Genomic DNA, 14,994 nt, shown 5'->3' on the forward strand with positions numbered 1-14,994 from the left:
GGGGTGGGGGGCGCTGAGGCTCGGCAGCTTTGAGGGGCAGCCAGGAGGGAGCCGGGCCCCAGGGGCTGTGCTCTCGGCCTCCCCAGGCGGGCGGAAGCTCTCGGGGGAAGGAGGACCTCGGGGCTCTGGGAAACGACTCAGAAACCGAGGGAAATGGAACAAACGAAACTCTGCGGGGTCCACAGGGCAGCGAGGCCTCACCTGCTCACGTGTGTGTCTGATTTATTTCACGTAACATCATGTTTTCAAGTTACACCCATTTGCCTGGAAGTGACTTGAGTTCGCCCTTCTTTAGGTCAGAGTAGTATACTACTCTGTAAACATTTTTTCTTTATCCAGTCATCTGTTGGTGGACATAGAGGCTGTTGACAAGACTTAGCTATGATGAATGGTACTGCTATAAACATTAGCATGCATGTATCATTGTACAATGATTTCTTCGACTCTTTCCGGAAGATACCAGCTGTTTTCCAGCTGTGCCCAGTCTAGGTCACAGAAAGGCTCTAAACGGTGCCTTGCATCCATTCTGACATAATGACTCCCCCTAAATCCTGCATTTGTTTTGCTCTTTTTCGTAGGATTAATTACTTTCTGAGTTGCACAATAAGTTTTGTCTATTGTCTATTTTCACTACGTTCCAGAAGAGATACAAAGTTCTCACCCTATATGAGGCTAGGGACCTTTTTTTTTTCAAGGCCGAAGCTCAGCACCTACAAAAGTTCTTGGCAGTTGATAGGACTCAGTAATATTTGTTGAACAAATGAATGAATGAATGGCTTGATGACCAAGCTTTCAGAGGAAATTCTCACCGTATTACATGATTGTGACCATTATCATCAATGAGGGAAAGACGCAGAGGCACAGGGAGACTGGTTTTGTACATGAATATTGCACACAAATGTATGAGTGAGAGACTTGGACAGTACAATGAAGATCATCTAGGCTAACTCTGTCATGTTATAGAGAAGTGGAAAAAGGGGAGAGTGAGAGTTGGGGAGTTTAAAATGGTATGGTTACTTAACTGCTGAACCAGAGCTAGTGCCCCTGCGCCTTGGCTGTCTGACCAGTCTTATTTCCTTCCCTACACATTCTTATATTTGTTTTCAGTAGGCGAGTATGGACCCAAAAAAAATCCTTTCAGTATCTCTTACTTTCAACTTTCTCTTTTGACTTTCTTGCTTTTGAGTGAAAAAAAAAAATCTATGCAAATAGCACTAAAGTAATTGGAACAGATTTTGAATGTTTCCTCATGTCAGAGTTTATTTGCAAAGTTTTACTCTAGAGGAAAGAGATACCACGGGGAAGTTGATCCCTTGATTACAGTATGTGGCTTTATGTATTATAAATAGTTCAGACATCTCAGCATTTAGTCACAGCCCTTGGACAATCGATGGTTGGGTAGATTTTCTCAACAAAACAGATCTAAATATATTCTTTTCATGAATCGCATTTATTCCTTATGTTATAAATCCAAATATTAAACTTGATACAGATTCCCTGCATTTATCTTTTACTTTATGATTCATGTTAGCCATCATCTAATTTGTTTTCTCACAGCTCCCAGAACCACTGATGACTTTTTTTTTCCTTGAGGACAAAGTGAGATTCTTGAATTGCAGTAGCAACCATCTCCTAGAACCATCAAAAGCTTAATATTATGGAACGAGCACTAAATTCTGGGCCAGTGGCCTGGCAAACAACTGGTGTGTAGCTTTGGGAAGCAAGTTAAACTCTCTCAGCTGCTATTACCTGATCTGCAGTCAGGAGTTTGGGTAAAACCCTCTCTGGATTCTTTTCAGCACCGCTCAGAGGGCTCAGGTGACTGATCTGGACTCTGCTCCCTGGGGCTCTGTGTGAGGAACTAGGTTGTGAGGGAATATTAGCCAGGAAACCTTACTTGCTCAGGGATAGGATTTGCAGAGAGGAATGCAATGCAATGCTGCTGCCCACTGCCCAGCCCAGTTCATGAGACCAGAGTTACATAAACAAGTCCATGAGCAAGGGTCTACTGCTGCAGGTGGGCTAACTCCACACTGAATTGGAGACTGTTTTGAGCAGATCTGAAATCCATGCGGTGCAGTTACTTGTTCCAAGGCAGAGCAAAACCACACCACTCCTCCAGCCTAAAGGTAAGAGCTGTGCCCAGAAGCAAAGTGCGAAGTTTCGAGGCAACCATAGGATGTTCTTCAAGGTTATTTTCACTTAGAGCTATGTGGAATCATCTGTGCAAAGAGATGGTTGGGTTTGATGATGGGGGAGTGAACAGAGGAATGAATTAAATTACTAAATTTTTGGAGACAGTCTCACTATGTAGCCCAGGGTGTCCTCAGACTTGCAATCTTCCTTCATCAGCCTCCTGAGTGCTGAGATTACAGGAACAAGCACCACCAGACCTGGCTGAAACTGATATTTTTGTATTGCATCAGAATACAGTAGCATAAAATTTAGTTTGGAGATCCTGTGAGGTGCCATTTGGTAATCACTAAGTGGGAGCTCATGCTTGGCCTAGAGATTACTTACTCCTCCCAACTCGGTCACATCAGCCCCTCCGAGGGCCTCACTCTATTTTCTAACAGTTGTCTACATTGCATAATTGCACTCTGGTTCTAAGGCCAGCAGATTACTCGATGAAGACTCTGGTGGTCGTGTGCTGACTGGTGATTTTACACACTGTTTCCTTGTTCTTTTCCATGCTTTAGACAAGGCAGCTTTATGGGGAGGGGGCACATGTATTTTTCCTGCATTTTTCACCCGCCTACAAGGACAGACAGGAGGGCTGAAAGAGCGGGGCCGCAGAGAGCAACGTGTGTATAAATATACTGATGACAGAAAAGGAAAAGCTGGCTTTTTTCAAAGGGCTGTCAGGGAGATGAACCTGGGAATACCAGTCCCACATGATTACCCCCTTATCTCTTCATGATGTTCCAACTGTTTTTAGTATATTCCCTTAATTTCCATGAAGAGTCAAATAGATCAAATGGAAAAGTTACAGCGAATCCTTTACTTTGTATAATTAATATGTGCTGATAAAAACAGATTTGATCCCAGGCTCAAATAAGAGGTTTGTGTAGGCAACTAAACTATACTTTTGACTTTTAGCAAAAGGTCATATTTAATGGGAGCTGTTCATGAGTGTGTTATTTTATGCCTTCTGTCGACTAACAGCATACGGTGTTGAGTAGAGAGCATGGGGTCTGTGGTTAGGCTTTCTGGTGTGAAATTCTGGCTCCACTGCTATTACCTGCATCCTCTTAATTCATTTCTCTGTGTTTCTACTTCTTTGTATGTAAGAAAAGGATGATAAGAAGTAGACCCACTTCACAGTTTAGTGCATATAAACATTTATAAAGCTTGTGGAATATAGTACGTACTATTGAAATGGTAACTCTTACCATTTGCCAAAATGCAAATAAAGGCAAATATTTAAGAAAAATATTAAGGAGAATGTACAATACTAGAATAGTATGCTTCTTGGTAGGTATAGAACAAAACAATCTGTGAATTTCTAGGAGAGCAAAATGATCATGTAAAATAGCACAGAAAATGCAGGACATTTTATTCCTGCAGGAGGGACAGAGGGCATCTTGGATTAGGAGGTGATGGAGAAACTTTGAGAGATGAGCGCCCAAAGTACAGCCCCAAACCCTAAGTGTCACCACTTCACTTGAACGTGAATACTGAGGTTTTAGGTTAGGAAAAATAGCTCATACATTAACATCTTTTGTCTTAAAACAAAAACAAATAGCACATGTGCCATAGGGTTGCCACTGCTGCTATAGAGTTGTTCATTTGGGGAATGACAGTAGGGATGTTAAGACAGGCTGTGGATCAGTTCAGGAACAACCTTCAATTCCAGGCTAAGAGCATGAGAGTTTACACTCAGGCCATGGGGAAGATTGGTAGTTTTTTATGCACAGGTTTGATACCATGATATTGGTGTGTAGAAAATGACTAAAGTATTCTTCCAAAACTCAGAGAAGACAACAAGTGGTTGGCATGATTAAGTCCAGCCTCGCTGAACAAACTGGGCTGGACTGGCTGGGAAGGTGGGTAGGACTGGAAGGGATGAGGGAGGACATTTCTCGGGGAGGACAGGGGACCCTGACTTGATAGAAGGAATCTAAGTTTAGTGGGTAGGAGGGTGAATTGTTGACTCGGCTGAGATTCTGAAGGTCATTAAAATCAAGTTAGAGAAACTGAGGGCCGCTCCGCTTATTCCTAAGCAGTAGAGTGAAAATGTTCAAAGGAAAAGGGGAAATGGGGGGGGGCTGAAGAAAATAAGGTAGAAACAGAAGTAGAGCCACAGTATACCCGGAGCAGTGGAGGGTTGAAGGGAGGGCAGTGGACTGGGAGAAAAAATAAGAACCAAGCTAAATGAGGCACAGATTCCCAATGATGAATGTGATCATAAGGTATACCTAAAATGTACCAATAAATTCCATAAATATTTTTAAATCAACATCTGAAGGACAAACACACCTCATTCATTTTTTAGTATGTTTATAGGGGTCATATATTTTTCTTAAAGATAAGCTTTAGAATAATTTTACCAATTTCTAGAGAAAAATTCCATTGGATTTTTGTTGAGAATGCATATATTGTGAGATTAATTTAGGGAAAATTGACCTTATGGAAAATTTAAAGCATAATTCGTTATCTAACATGACTTTGCAAATTTTTCGTGGTGATATACATGCATATTTTCCAATTAATATATTTATTTTCATGTTCCTTAAGTATAGTTTTATGATTCTCTCTGTGAAAATTCCACATTTCAAAAACTACATTTTAAAGAGTTTAGTACCTATTTTAGATGAAATATTTTTCAACTGCTAATTGAGCATTCCTCTGGACTTCCTATCATGGCTAGAGGTTTTCGGTTTTATTTTTGGTCTTCTTCCCTAGATTTCTATGGGGGGTGGTCCTTACAAGTAACAGAGGTTAGTCTCTTGGCTATCAAGGGCTCACTGGATCACAGCATGGATTAAAAAGTTGAGGATCACAAATGCTCTGTGCATCTCTGGGGTGCTCTGAGCTCCACCATTTTTGTTGCTCTGGAATTCATACTTCTCAAGATGTGATTCCGTGACTTTATTTAAAGCTCCAGTTCAGCATGAGCCCTTTCTTTGTATCTTTTCACACTGCTGACTTTTGTTTCCAGGGTTGGGCCTGTTCCTTATAGTGGGGATTACATTTTCACTTCTACAGAAGTACATTTTTGAGACACTTGTGCATGAATGAACAGGTGGGGAAAATGACAGAGATAAGTTTTATACCAATGTGAATCAAAGTGTCCCAATTTTTCCATCTCACTTCTCATGATTTGCATGTGGTGAAAACATAATATTAGTAAGGGCCCCGTCATCTACAGATATTTTAGAGTTATATTCAGTCATTACCTTGAGGTAGGGATTGTGATCTATGTTTCTTTTGTAGGATCTGGCAGGTGTTTAGATACATAAGACGTTCTCACGGAGTATCTTCTTTCAGGTGAGTAACTTAGAGAGAAATCCTCACTTTCACTATTATATTAATTCTGGTTATTGCAGTCTTTGCTATGATTTAGCTGGGCCCCCATGATTCACAACTTAGAAATGTAGCACTAAAGGCCACATTTTAATAGTATTTGGAGATAAGACCTTTAGAAAGTGGCTGGGTGATGAGAGCATGGACCGCATGAGTGGCTTAATCTGTTGGGTTCATGGGAACATTCTTTTTAAGGGAGTCCTCTCTGGCACGCATGCTCTGTCCTACCTTGTAATGCCTTCCACTGTTCTGGGATCCTGTTGGGAGGCCATCACTAGTGCTGAACACAGGCCTGTGGCCTGCTGCAGGACTTCCTGGCACCCTGCACTGTAGACTGACTAACCTCGACTCTATCGTTTTCCCAGTCTGCAGTATTCAGTGTAGCAACAGAAAATGGACTAAGACATTCCGTGATGCTTGGCTAGGTAAAGAAAATGAGGACTACAGGAACAGAAGTAGGTGAAGGGATTTTCAACTAGACAGCACTATCAAAATGCAGGGAAAATAATATAAATATGGACTACTAACTTGAGTGTCTCTCTGGTCCAAAGTGCCTTGTAGGCAGATCCTTGGACTGAAAGGCAGAAACACTGAGTCCCAGAATTTACCACTATCTGTGTGAACATTTTTCTGCTCATTTATTTTCTATTATTAGATAAAACACTAAACTAATTTAAGGTGCTAGAGTGATAGTATTTAATGCTGAATGAGAACACACTAGGCAAATGCATGATTGAGTGGCAAATGGATGAAACTCTCAACTGCCCTATAAATGAAGTGACTCAGTGCCAGGACCTTTGATTCTTTGCAGGCTTTCAACACCCAGCTTCCAGCACCCCTGAGCTAAGTCCATGGCCAGCAAAAATAACTTGACAGAGCTGGTCATCACTGGGTTTTTTTGGGGTACAGAGGTGCAGAGAGCATGCTTTGTGCTCTTCCTGCCCGTCTACCTGGCCACACTGCTGGGCAACGGCCTCATCGTCCTGACGGTCAGTGTCAGTCAGAGCCTGCACTCCCCCATGTACTTCTTCCTGGGCTACCTGTCCCTGGTGGAGATCTGCTACTCCTCCACTGTGGTGCCCAAGTTCATCGCGGACCTGCTCGCCAAGGTCAAAACCATCTCCTTCCAGGGCTGCCTGGCTCAGATATTCTTCTTCCACTTCTTTGGGGTCATCGAGAGCCTCCTGCTGGTGGCGATGGCCTATGACCACTACGTGGCCATCTGCAAGCCCCTTCACTATATGAGCATGATGAGCCGCCAACTGTGTCGCCTCCTGGTGGTCGGTTCCTGGCTGGGGGGCTTTCTTCACTCCATCATTCAGATTCTCATCACCATCCCGCTGCCCTTCTGTGGCCCCAATGTGATTGACCACTACTTCTGTGACCTCCACCCCTTATTCAAGCTGGCCTGCACCGACACTTTTATGGTAGGAATTATTATATTTGTCAACAGTGGAATCATCTCCATCTTCTCCCTCATGATCTTGCTATGCTCCTACATCGTCATCCTGCTCAGCCTGAGGAACCATTCTGCGGAGGGGAGGCGCAAGGCCCTCTCCACCTGTGCAGCTCACATCACGGTGGTTGTCTTGTTTTTCGGACCCGCCACCTTCCTCTACTTACGTCCCGCCTCCACCTACACCGAGGACAAGCTGGTGGCTGTGTTCTACACGGTCATCACTCCCATGCTGAACCCCATCATCTACACACTCAGAAATGCGGAGGTGAAAATCGCCATCAGGAAGTTGTGGAGCAAAAAGACACAAATGGAGTGAAGGAGTCTTGAAGGGATGAAGGGTGTTTGAAGGAGCAGTCTGCAGCTGAAATACATCTTGTGTTTTCTGAGATGTTCAAGACCAGGAACAGCCAACATGAGGATACACTTTCCCCACTGCTGTGATTCCTCCAAATAACCAACTCCCCTAGTCTCCCAGAACACCATTCCAAGGACAGTTTAGATAATTCCCACACAGTCTTACGGGGCCTGATGGGCCCCATGATATCCAACAATATCATGAGTTTAGGTAAACCAAATGCAAATGGAAAGGACATTTTTAAAAGTATGATTTGCTTTTCATTGATACATAGTAATTGTACATATTTATAGAATACAATATGGTATTTCAATACATGTATAGAAGGCTTAATGATCAGACTGGGTAATTAGCATATCCATCTCCACAGGCTTTTAGGGTCTCTTTGCATGTGGAAAATTCAATGTCCTCCCTCCTTGCTGTTGTGAAATGTTTAAATAATTGTTTTCACTCATAGTTATACTGCCATGGTATATGACATAGGGATCCGGTCCTCCTATCCAACTACATCCAGTAGAAAGGAGAATATTGTGAAAGATGTTTGGTGTGTTGAAATTTGTTCTTCCTTTGTTCTCCTGTGTGTTTAACCCCTCTCGGGATACGAACTACTACTGAATTAAAATAAGAAAAGAATAATGAGGGGCCAGGGATTTAGCTCAGTGGTGCCGCCGCCTGTCTCACAAGCAGAAAGTCCCAAGGTTAATCCTGAGTACCAAAAAAGAAAAAAGAAAAAAAAACAATAGTGAGAAGGCTTAGAGAGTGAGGTTATCAGTTTGCTTTTCTCTTCTAATATGAAAGAGTGTATTTTTGGGTTTTAAACCTTAGGAGTTTTGTATTCTCACTGTTTCTTGTAGTCTTGAGCCATAGACCACCCAACCATGTTCTTTAGACTACTTAGGGAAGCAATTTCAGTTTTTGTGACATATTGGCACATAAGATAGTCTCTGGGAATGAATGTAGTCATTAGAAAGCAAGCATGTACTAATAAAAATTTTTAAATTTTTGGCCTTCTACTAATGTCCAGCATTGAATAACAATGATACAGTACTATAATAACAAATAATATCATAATTATCTGAATTGTAATTGTCAATAGGTATGATGAAGTCAAAGTTTTCACAAAACAGAGAAAAGTTCACCCTGTCCAGTCATAAGAACACAGAGTGCTCACATCACCTGTGGCCCTTTCTTGAAGAGTGGGTTAACACTGCCATGTGTTTCCCCCCCCAGACCTCTGTCCCTCCTGGTTAGTGACTGGCCGAGTGCACTTGTTTGCCTGCCTGCTGCTGCCTCCAGGAGAAGGAGATGACACAGTCCATGTCGATGTTGTTCCCCCTCAGAGTCTCCACGTCACCCGCTGTCCCACATCACTGCGAACACTTTAGAGAACATCATGCAATTGGCCCCTGGTGGCTTTGAATTTACAGAGTTGCACTGGGTGCAACTGATTTGTGCTGGGTGGAGACACATTTTTTTGAGGAACAGCTGAAATAATGCAGGCAGCTTCTGTGGCAGAGAGACGGAGCATCCCTGGGGTGACACAGCCGTAGGGAATTGTCCCTTTCTCCTCTGGGTGCTGGCTCAACTTGCAGTTGAAACCTGGTTGTAAGAGCAGTAGGAACCTCCTTTGATTCCTTAGATTCTCTATTAGTCACGTGCATGGATAACCACAATTAATCCCTGAGGAAATGTTGTATTTTGTGCCTGGAATGACATTAACTCCCTTTTCTGTGTAGCAAAAACACTAAACATCTTATGTTAAAATCACCTTGAGATTATACTCTCCATAGAAGACTAAAAATTCCACCAAAGACTCCTAGATTTAAAAACTAAATTCAGTAGCATAGCAGGATACAAAGTCAACACTCAAAAAACAATAACATTCCTGTATACAAATAACAGACTCACTGAGAGAGAAATGAGAGAAAACACACCAAAAATTACATCTAAATAAATGAAACACTTAAGAATCAGTCTAACGAAGGAAGTAAAAGACCTTTACACTGACAGTGCTCTGAAAAAGAAGATTGAAGAGGGTATCAGAAAATGGAAAAACATCCCTTGCTCTTGTATAGGAAAAGCCAACATAGTGAAAATGTGCATACCTGCAAAACTATTATACAGATTTAATGCAATCCTGATTGAAATACCAATAGCATACCTTACAGAACTAGAGAAAACAGTCCTAAAATTAAAATGGAACCTCTATGAACTAGGATTAGAGGTTCCATGTGCCCCAGCCGTCCCTCTGCTGGATATCTTTCCAAAAGAATTAAAAGAATCATATCACAGTGATATATGCATACCTATGTTTATAGCAGCACAGTTTGTAATAGCTAAAACTGGGAAACAGCCCATTTGCCCATCAGTTGGAAACTGGATAAAGAAGATGTGGTTTCTCTATAAAATAGAATACTACTCAGTCACAAAGAATGAGAAATTAGAGTCACTCATAGGAAAATGGAAGCATATGGAGGTTATACTCTTAAGTGAAATAAATAAGTCACACATGTGTAATTACCAAATAGTTTCTCTGATGCAAAAAACTATAATTGTAAATAAGATCTTAATGGTATAATTGATAATGTGTAATAGGAATAAAAGGGCTAAAGGTGTAGGGGAAGTGGGAAGGGTAGGGTAAATGAAATAAGAGAAAACAAAAAAGTATGAGAAAATGAAAAAAATGGAAATAAAGTTTTTGTAAATACGGAAAGGAGGAGAGGGTGAAGGGAGGGTAGGAGTATGGGGAAAAAATGAGAACCAAGACCTGTCTTGTAAAGGTACGAGAGCCCAATGAGGAATGTAACTGTACTGTATACCTAAAATGTACCAATAAACTCAATGAGGAAAAAAATAAAATAAAATATTGGTGCTTACACAGCTCTTAGTGTAGCATCTGAAGCAAAAAAAAAATATGGAACCAGAAGAGATCTAGACTAGCAAAAGCAATTCTGGGGCAACAAAGGTAAGGCACTTGGTATGACAATCCCTGACTTGAAATGATGCTACAAAGCTACTGTGAAAAACAGCATGGTGCTCACAAAGCAACAACAACAACAATATTTAAAAAACAGACCTGAGAATCAATGGAATAGATTAGGAGATTCAGACACAACCCCAAAGTCACTCAGCCACCTTGCCTTCTACAAAGGGGTAAAACACCTACTCTGGAATGAAGTTAGCTTCTTTAATAAATGGTGCTGGGAAAATAGCTTTCAATATGCCAAGGATTAAAATTAGACCCATATCTTTCACCAAACTAAAATCAAAGTGGATCAAAGATCTAAATATTAAAACAGAAACATTAAATCTACTGGAAGAGAGAATAGGTGGAACTCTTGAAGACACAGGTATAGGCAAATCCTTTAAAAACAAAACCCTGATTACACAGAAATACTACAAAGACTCAACAACTGCAATCTCCTCATGTTAGAAAGCTTTTTCGCAGCAAATATATCACCAACAGAGTGAAGAGACAAAATTTTTTTATCTAGACTACATAACAAAGAAACAAGACTCCCCAAATTTAAAGACCCAATCCTAAATTTCCATCTGAATTAAATAAACAATTCTTGGATAAACTACAGACAGCAAATAAATATATATATAAAAAGTTCAACATCACTGGCCAATTGATAAATTCAAATTAAAACAACATTGAGAATCCATCTTACTCCATAAAGAATAGTTATCATCAAGAAATCAACCAATTACAAATGCTGGCGATGCCGCGAGAAAAAAAAAAAAAACTTTTCCACTTCTGGTGGGAGTGTAAATTGGTACAACCAATGTGTAAATCTATATGAAAATTCCTCAAAAAATCTGAAACTAGAGGTTCCATGTGACTCAGCCATTTCCCTTCTTGGTATCTTCCCAAAAGAGTTAAAAGCATGATACCACAGTGACATATGCACACCCGTGTTTATAGCAGCACCATTTGTAATAGCTAAATCTTGGCAACAGCCCAAATGCCCATCAATGGATTAACAGATAAAGAAAATGTGGTTTTTGTATACAGCGGAGTACTACTCTGCCATACAGAAAGATAAACTTGAGACATTTTGGGTAAATGGATGTATCTTCAGACCATACTTTTAAGGGAAACAAGTTGGACACATATTTTTAAATATCACATTGCTTCTCTTATGAGAGAAATAAAAATGGTAAACAAAGAGCAAAATGGATGCTATATATTGGGAAGTAGGCAATACATGTTCAAATGGTAAGTAGAACAAGGAAAGGAGGATGGGAAGGAAGGGAGAAGAAAATAAATGGAAATAAAGATTCCATAAATAAGGAGGGGCACAAGAGTCAAAGAGAGAGGATGGGAACAGGGGAAAAAAAGAAGAATCAAGATATATTGTATATAGGTATAAATTCTCTACAATGAATGTGATCCTTATGTGTATCAAAAGTATACTCAGTGGCACCATGCCTGAATCACAAGCAAAAGGTCATGAGTTTAATTGCAGGTACCAAAAAAAAAAAAAGTACACCAATGAAATTAACATTTTTTAAAAAGCTTTTGCAGTCATTGTTAATTGGGCTAGTGTGCTGAACCCCAAAATCAAAGTGAATGTAATTACCCTTGCAGATATCATTCTGATTTATAGTGTTAAGGGATCAGAGGGAAAAACTGTAGAATATTCCTCCTCCCCTATATATTTGAAAATAAAAAGTCTTATAAGGGTGTCTAAGAGGTAGTCCTTGAGACACCTCAAATCTGGTTTACTTTAAAATCTTGCTAGAAGGAGGGACTTCTGGAAAATGGCAGGGTGTTGGACAGCAGAAAAAACATCACTCTGAGGTTTGGTTTCAGACTTTGGAATATAGCAATTTGAGAAGGAGAGAAGGGAAAAAAGTGGGTCACAGGACACAGGAAGCACCTAGGGTAAGACCTGAAGCCCACAGGGAGAGTAAGGAGAGAGACTTCAATGAAAAAGAAGGAGGTGTAAAGCAATGCTTTCACCCTGAAACTTGACTAACTGTGGGAAAGGGTGGCTTGAACCTGCAGACTTTAGGGACTACTGCTGACCCCAGGAGTTTCCATGGAGAAATGTGCCAGTGGAACAGAGCAGGGCATGCAGGAGACTGCAGTGGCTGGTGAGTTATTTGAGTTCAGATGCACCCCTGTAGAGGGTGAATGGATGGTACCAACTTGAAGAAAGCCCAACTCAGTTCAAGAAATCAGACCAGCTGTGGGTCAGCTCCATCTAGCACCTGCTAGTGTCACAAAGAGGCTGCCCATTTCAAGTCAGCAGGAGGTGAGGGAGCTGAGTTACAGCTTCCAAGAGACACAAAGAGTGTCTGAAATGAATTGGATCCAGGTTCATAGCCAGAAACCAGCCTGAACTTTAGTGGAACCAAGGGTACAGTTTTCCTGGGATTATCTTCTAGCCTGCTCTAATCTACAGCTGGCTTGCTGGGATTAATCAACACAGACCTGGACTCTGTTGGCCCATTTTCTCTACCAGCGACAGCAGAGACATGCCTTGAGGTAGGCTTTTTCTTTTTCTTCTTTTTTTTCATTTAGTTCTGTTTTTTCTTGATTGTTCTTGTTTTTATATGAGTGTGAACATTTTTCCAGTTTTTGTTATTGTTCTCTTCTGATCTTGATTTTCTTCCTTCTCTCTTCCTCTCCAGCCTTTTCACCAGTTTCCCACAGTTCTTCTAATCTACCTGCCACTTGTAGTCTGGCTTCTAATCTCTTCCTCTTCTTCTGTTTCTCTATTTTCCCCCTATCTCCTTTTGAATTTTCTCCTTGAAAGTAAAATTGCCATACTAATTTACTGTATACATTTTTCTAGTTTCTTTTAGATTTCATTATATAATCACAAACTTAGTTAAAGATGGCAAATTAAGACACCGCAGTTTGTCATTTTCTAGGCTGTGTTTGATGCTATTGTTATTGCTGCTACTACTATGTTAGTTAAGGTGACATTCTTGTCACCTTGATGACATGCCTTTCTGGTATGCCAAGACTGAGATTGCCTAAGGGTCATAAACAATATCAAAAAATGCCAAAAAAAAGAGGGGATGGGAAAATTGGAAAGCAATTTCTCTTTAAAGAGGGAGGATCTTGCAACAGACTCAAAACCCAAAAGCCAGCTACACCTGGAAGACATCTGTGAAAAGCAGTCATTTCCTAAGGGACCTAAATACTAGAATTAAAGCTACTCACCATGAGCAATGTATAAGCGTCAAGGCAGAAATTAGACTAAAAAAGAAAAGGGGACAATGAGGCAGAACAATTTGAAAGCCCCCCACCTAGACTTTTTGAAGTGATAACAGCAGGAGTAACAAAGGAGATTAATGAGTTTCTAGAAAAAATAAAATTTATCAGAAATACTGTATCAGATAAAAACATGCTTAGTGATTCTAGAGCACATACAGATTAAAAATAGAAGAGCTTAGACAAATTATGGAAACCACAAATGCTCAACATAGGAAAGAAATTTAACCTGTGAAAAAGGTTGAAATGGATATTCAGGAGATTAAACATGTCATTAAAAGCACACGCAGTATAATGAGCCAATGCAAGGACAGAATATCAGATATAGAGGCCAGGATTAATGTCAATGATCATGAAAAGAGAGATTTCCTAAAAACAGCAAGGAACCACAGGAAACCAATCCATCAGCTGCTACTTGATACAAAGAAAAATCACATAGGATGACAGACATAAAAAACATGTTCACAGAAGTAATGGTAGAGAACTTCCTAAGCATAGATTTGGCTTACAGATAATTGAGGCATATAAAACTCCAATTAGCCATAATCAAAACAATCTACATCAAGGCATATGGTGGTCACAATTCCAGAAATTCAACACAAGAACAGAATATTACAAGCTGTTGAGGAAAGGAAGAAGTCATTCATGAATGAAAGCCCATCAGAACCATAGCAGACTTCTCAACACAAAGCTTCAAGTCAAGGACAGCTTGGAATGAACTCTTTCAAGCACTAAAAGAAAATAACCTTCAACCCAGATTAATGTACCCCACAATCCTATCTTTCAAAATTAATGGAGAAATAAGATACTTCCATGACAAAGAATATCTGAGGAAATTCAAAACCACAGTTATGCTTCATGTCACCCCAAAGCTTCACCCAGTCCCAGGTTAAGCCCCGTGCTTTTTCTCCACTCATTGGTCCATCACTCACTCTCTGAAGACATGCCTTCACATATTATAAATTTTAATAACATTCAGCTATTGCTGCTCCTCTATCTCTCCAGACTGGACTCTTCCTTGAATATTAACTCATATATTCATCTATGTCATCAAGCACTCTCCTAGGAATTTGGAAATGCAGCCTCAGTTAACATGTCCCAAAGGGGACTCCTGATCTTTCTGGCTGCCCCTTTCACTATAGTTGTCCCCATCTCGGGAAATGGCAGCTCTGGTCAGGTTGCTCAATTCTAGTACCAAGGAAAGAGCATTGTTCACTCTCTTTCTCAAACTATCAGTAAATAATATTAGTGGTTTTTTTCCTCAGACTGTGTCCAATCTCTGACCACTTCTGAAAATCTTCATTGCTATTGTCCTGCCCAAGGTCATAATCATCTCCTAACTGCAGAATTGTGCTGGTCTCCTAACTGTATTTCTTACTCCCTCCATTCATCCCACTACAGCATCCAGAGTTCTGGTATTAA

The 14,994-nt window shown here is 40.5% G+C and overlaps 1 protein-coding gene across 1 annotated transcript; it reads left to right on the forward strand.

Annotated features, from left to right (window-relative positions):
- The first annotated feature begins 2,055 nt into the window (after positions 1-2,055).
- Positions 2,056-7,301, forward strand: LOC104854225 (olfactory receptor 4B1). Its single transcript, XM_010612662.2, has 3 exons — positions 2,056-2,129; positions 5,437-5,490; positions 6,338-7,301. Exon 3 carries the CDS (start codon positions 6,378-6,380, stop codon positions 7,299-7,301), a length of 924 nt encoding a protein of 307 aa, XP_010610964.1. The 5' UTR covers positions 2,056-2,129; positions 5,437-5,490; positions 6,338-6,377.
- Positions 7,302-14,994: the final 7,693 nt, after the last annotated feature.

Source organism: Fukomys damarensis, unplaced genomic scaffold (genome assembly GCF_012274545.1).
Source record: "Fukomys damarensis isolate Sample0158 unplaced genomic scaffold, DMR_v1.0_HiC HiC_scaffold_27, whole genome shotgun sequence".
Taxonomy (NCBI): domain Eukaryota; kingdom Metazoa; phylum Chordata; class Mammalia; order Rodentia; family Bathyergidae; genus Fukomys; species Fukomys damarensis.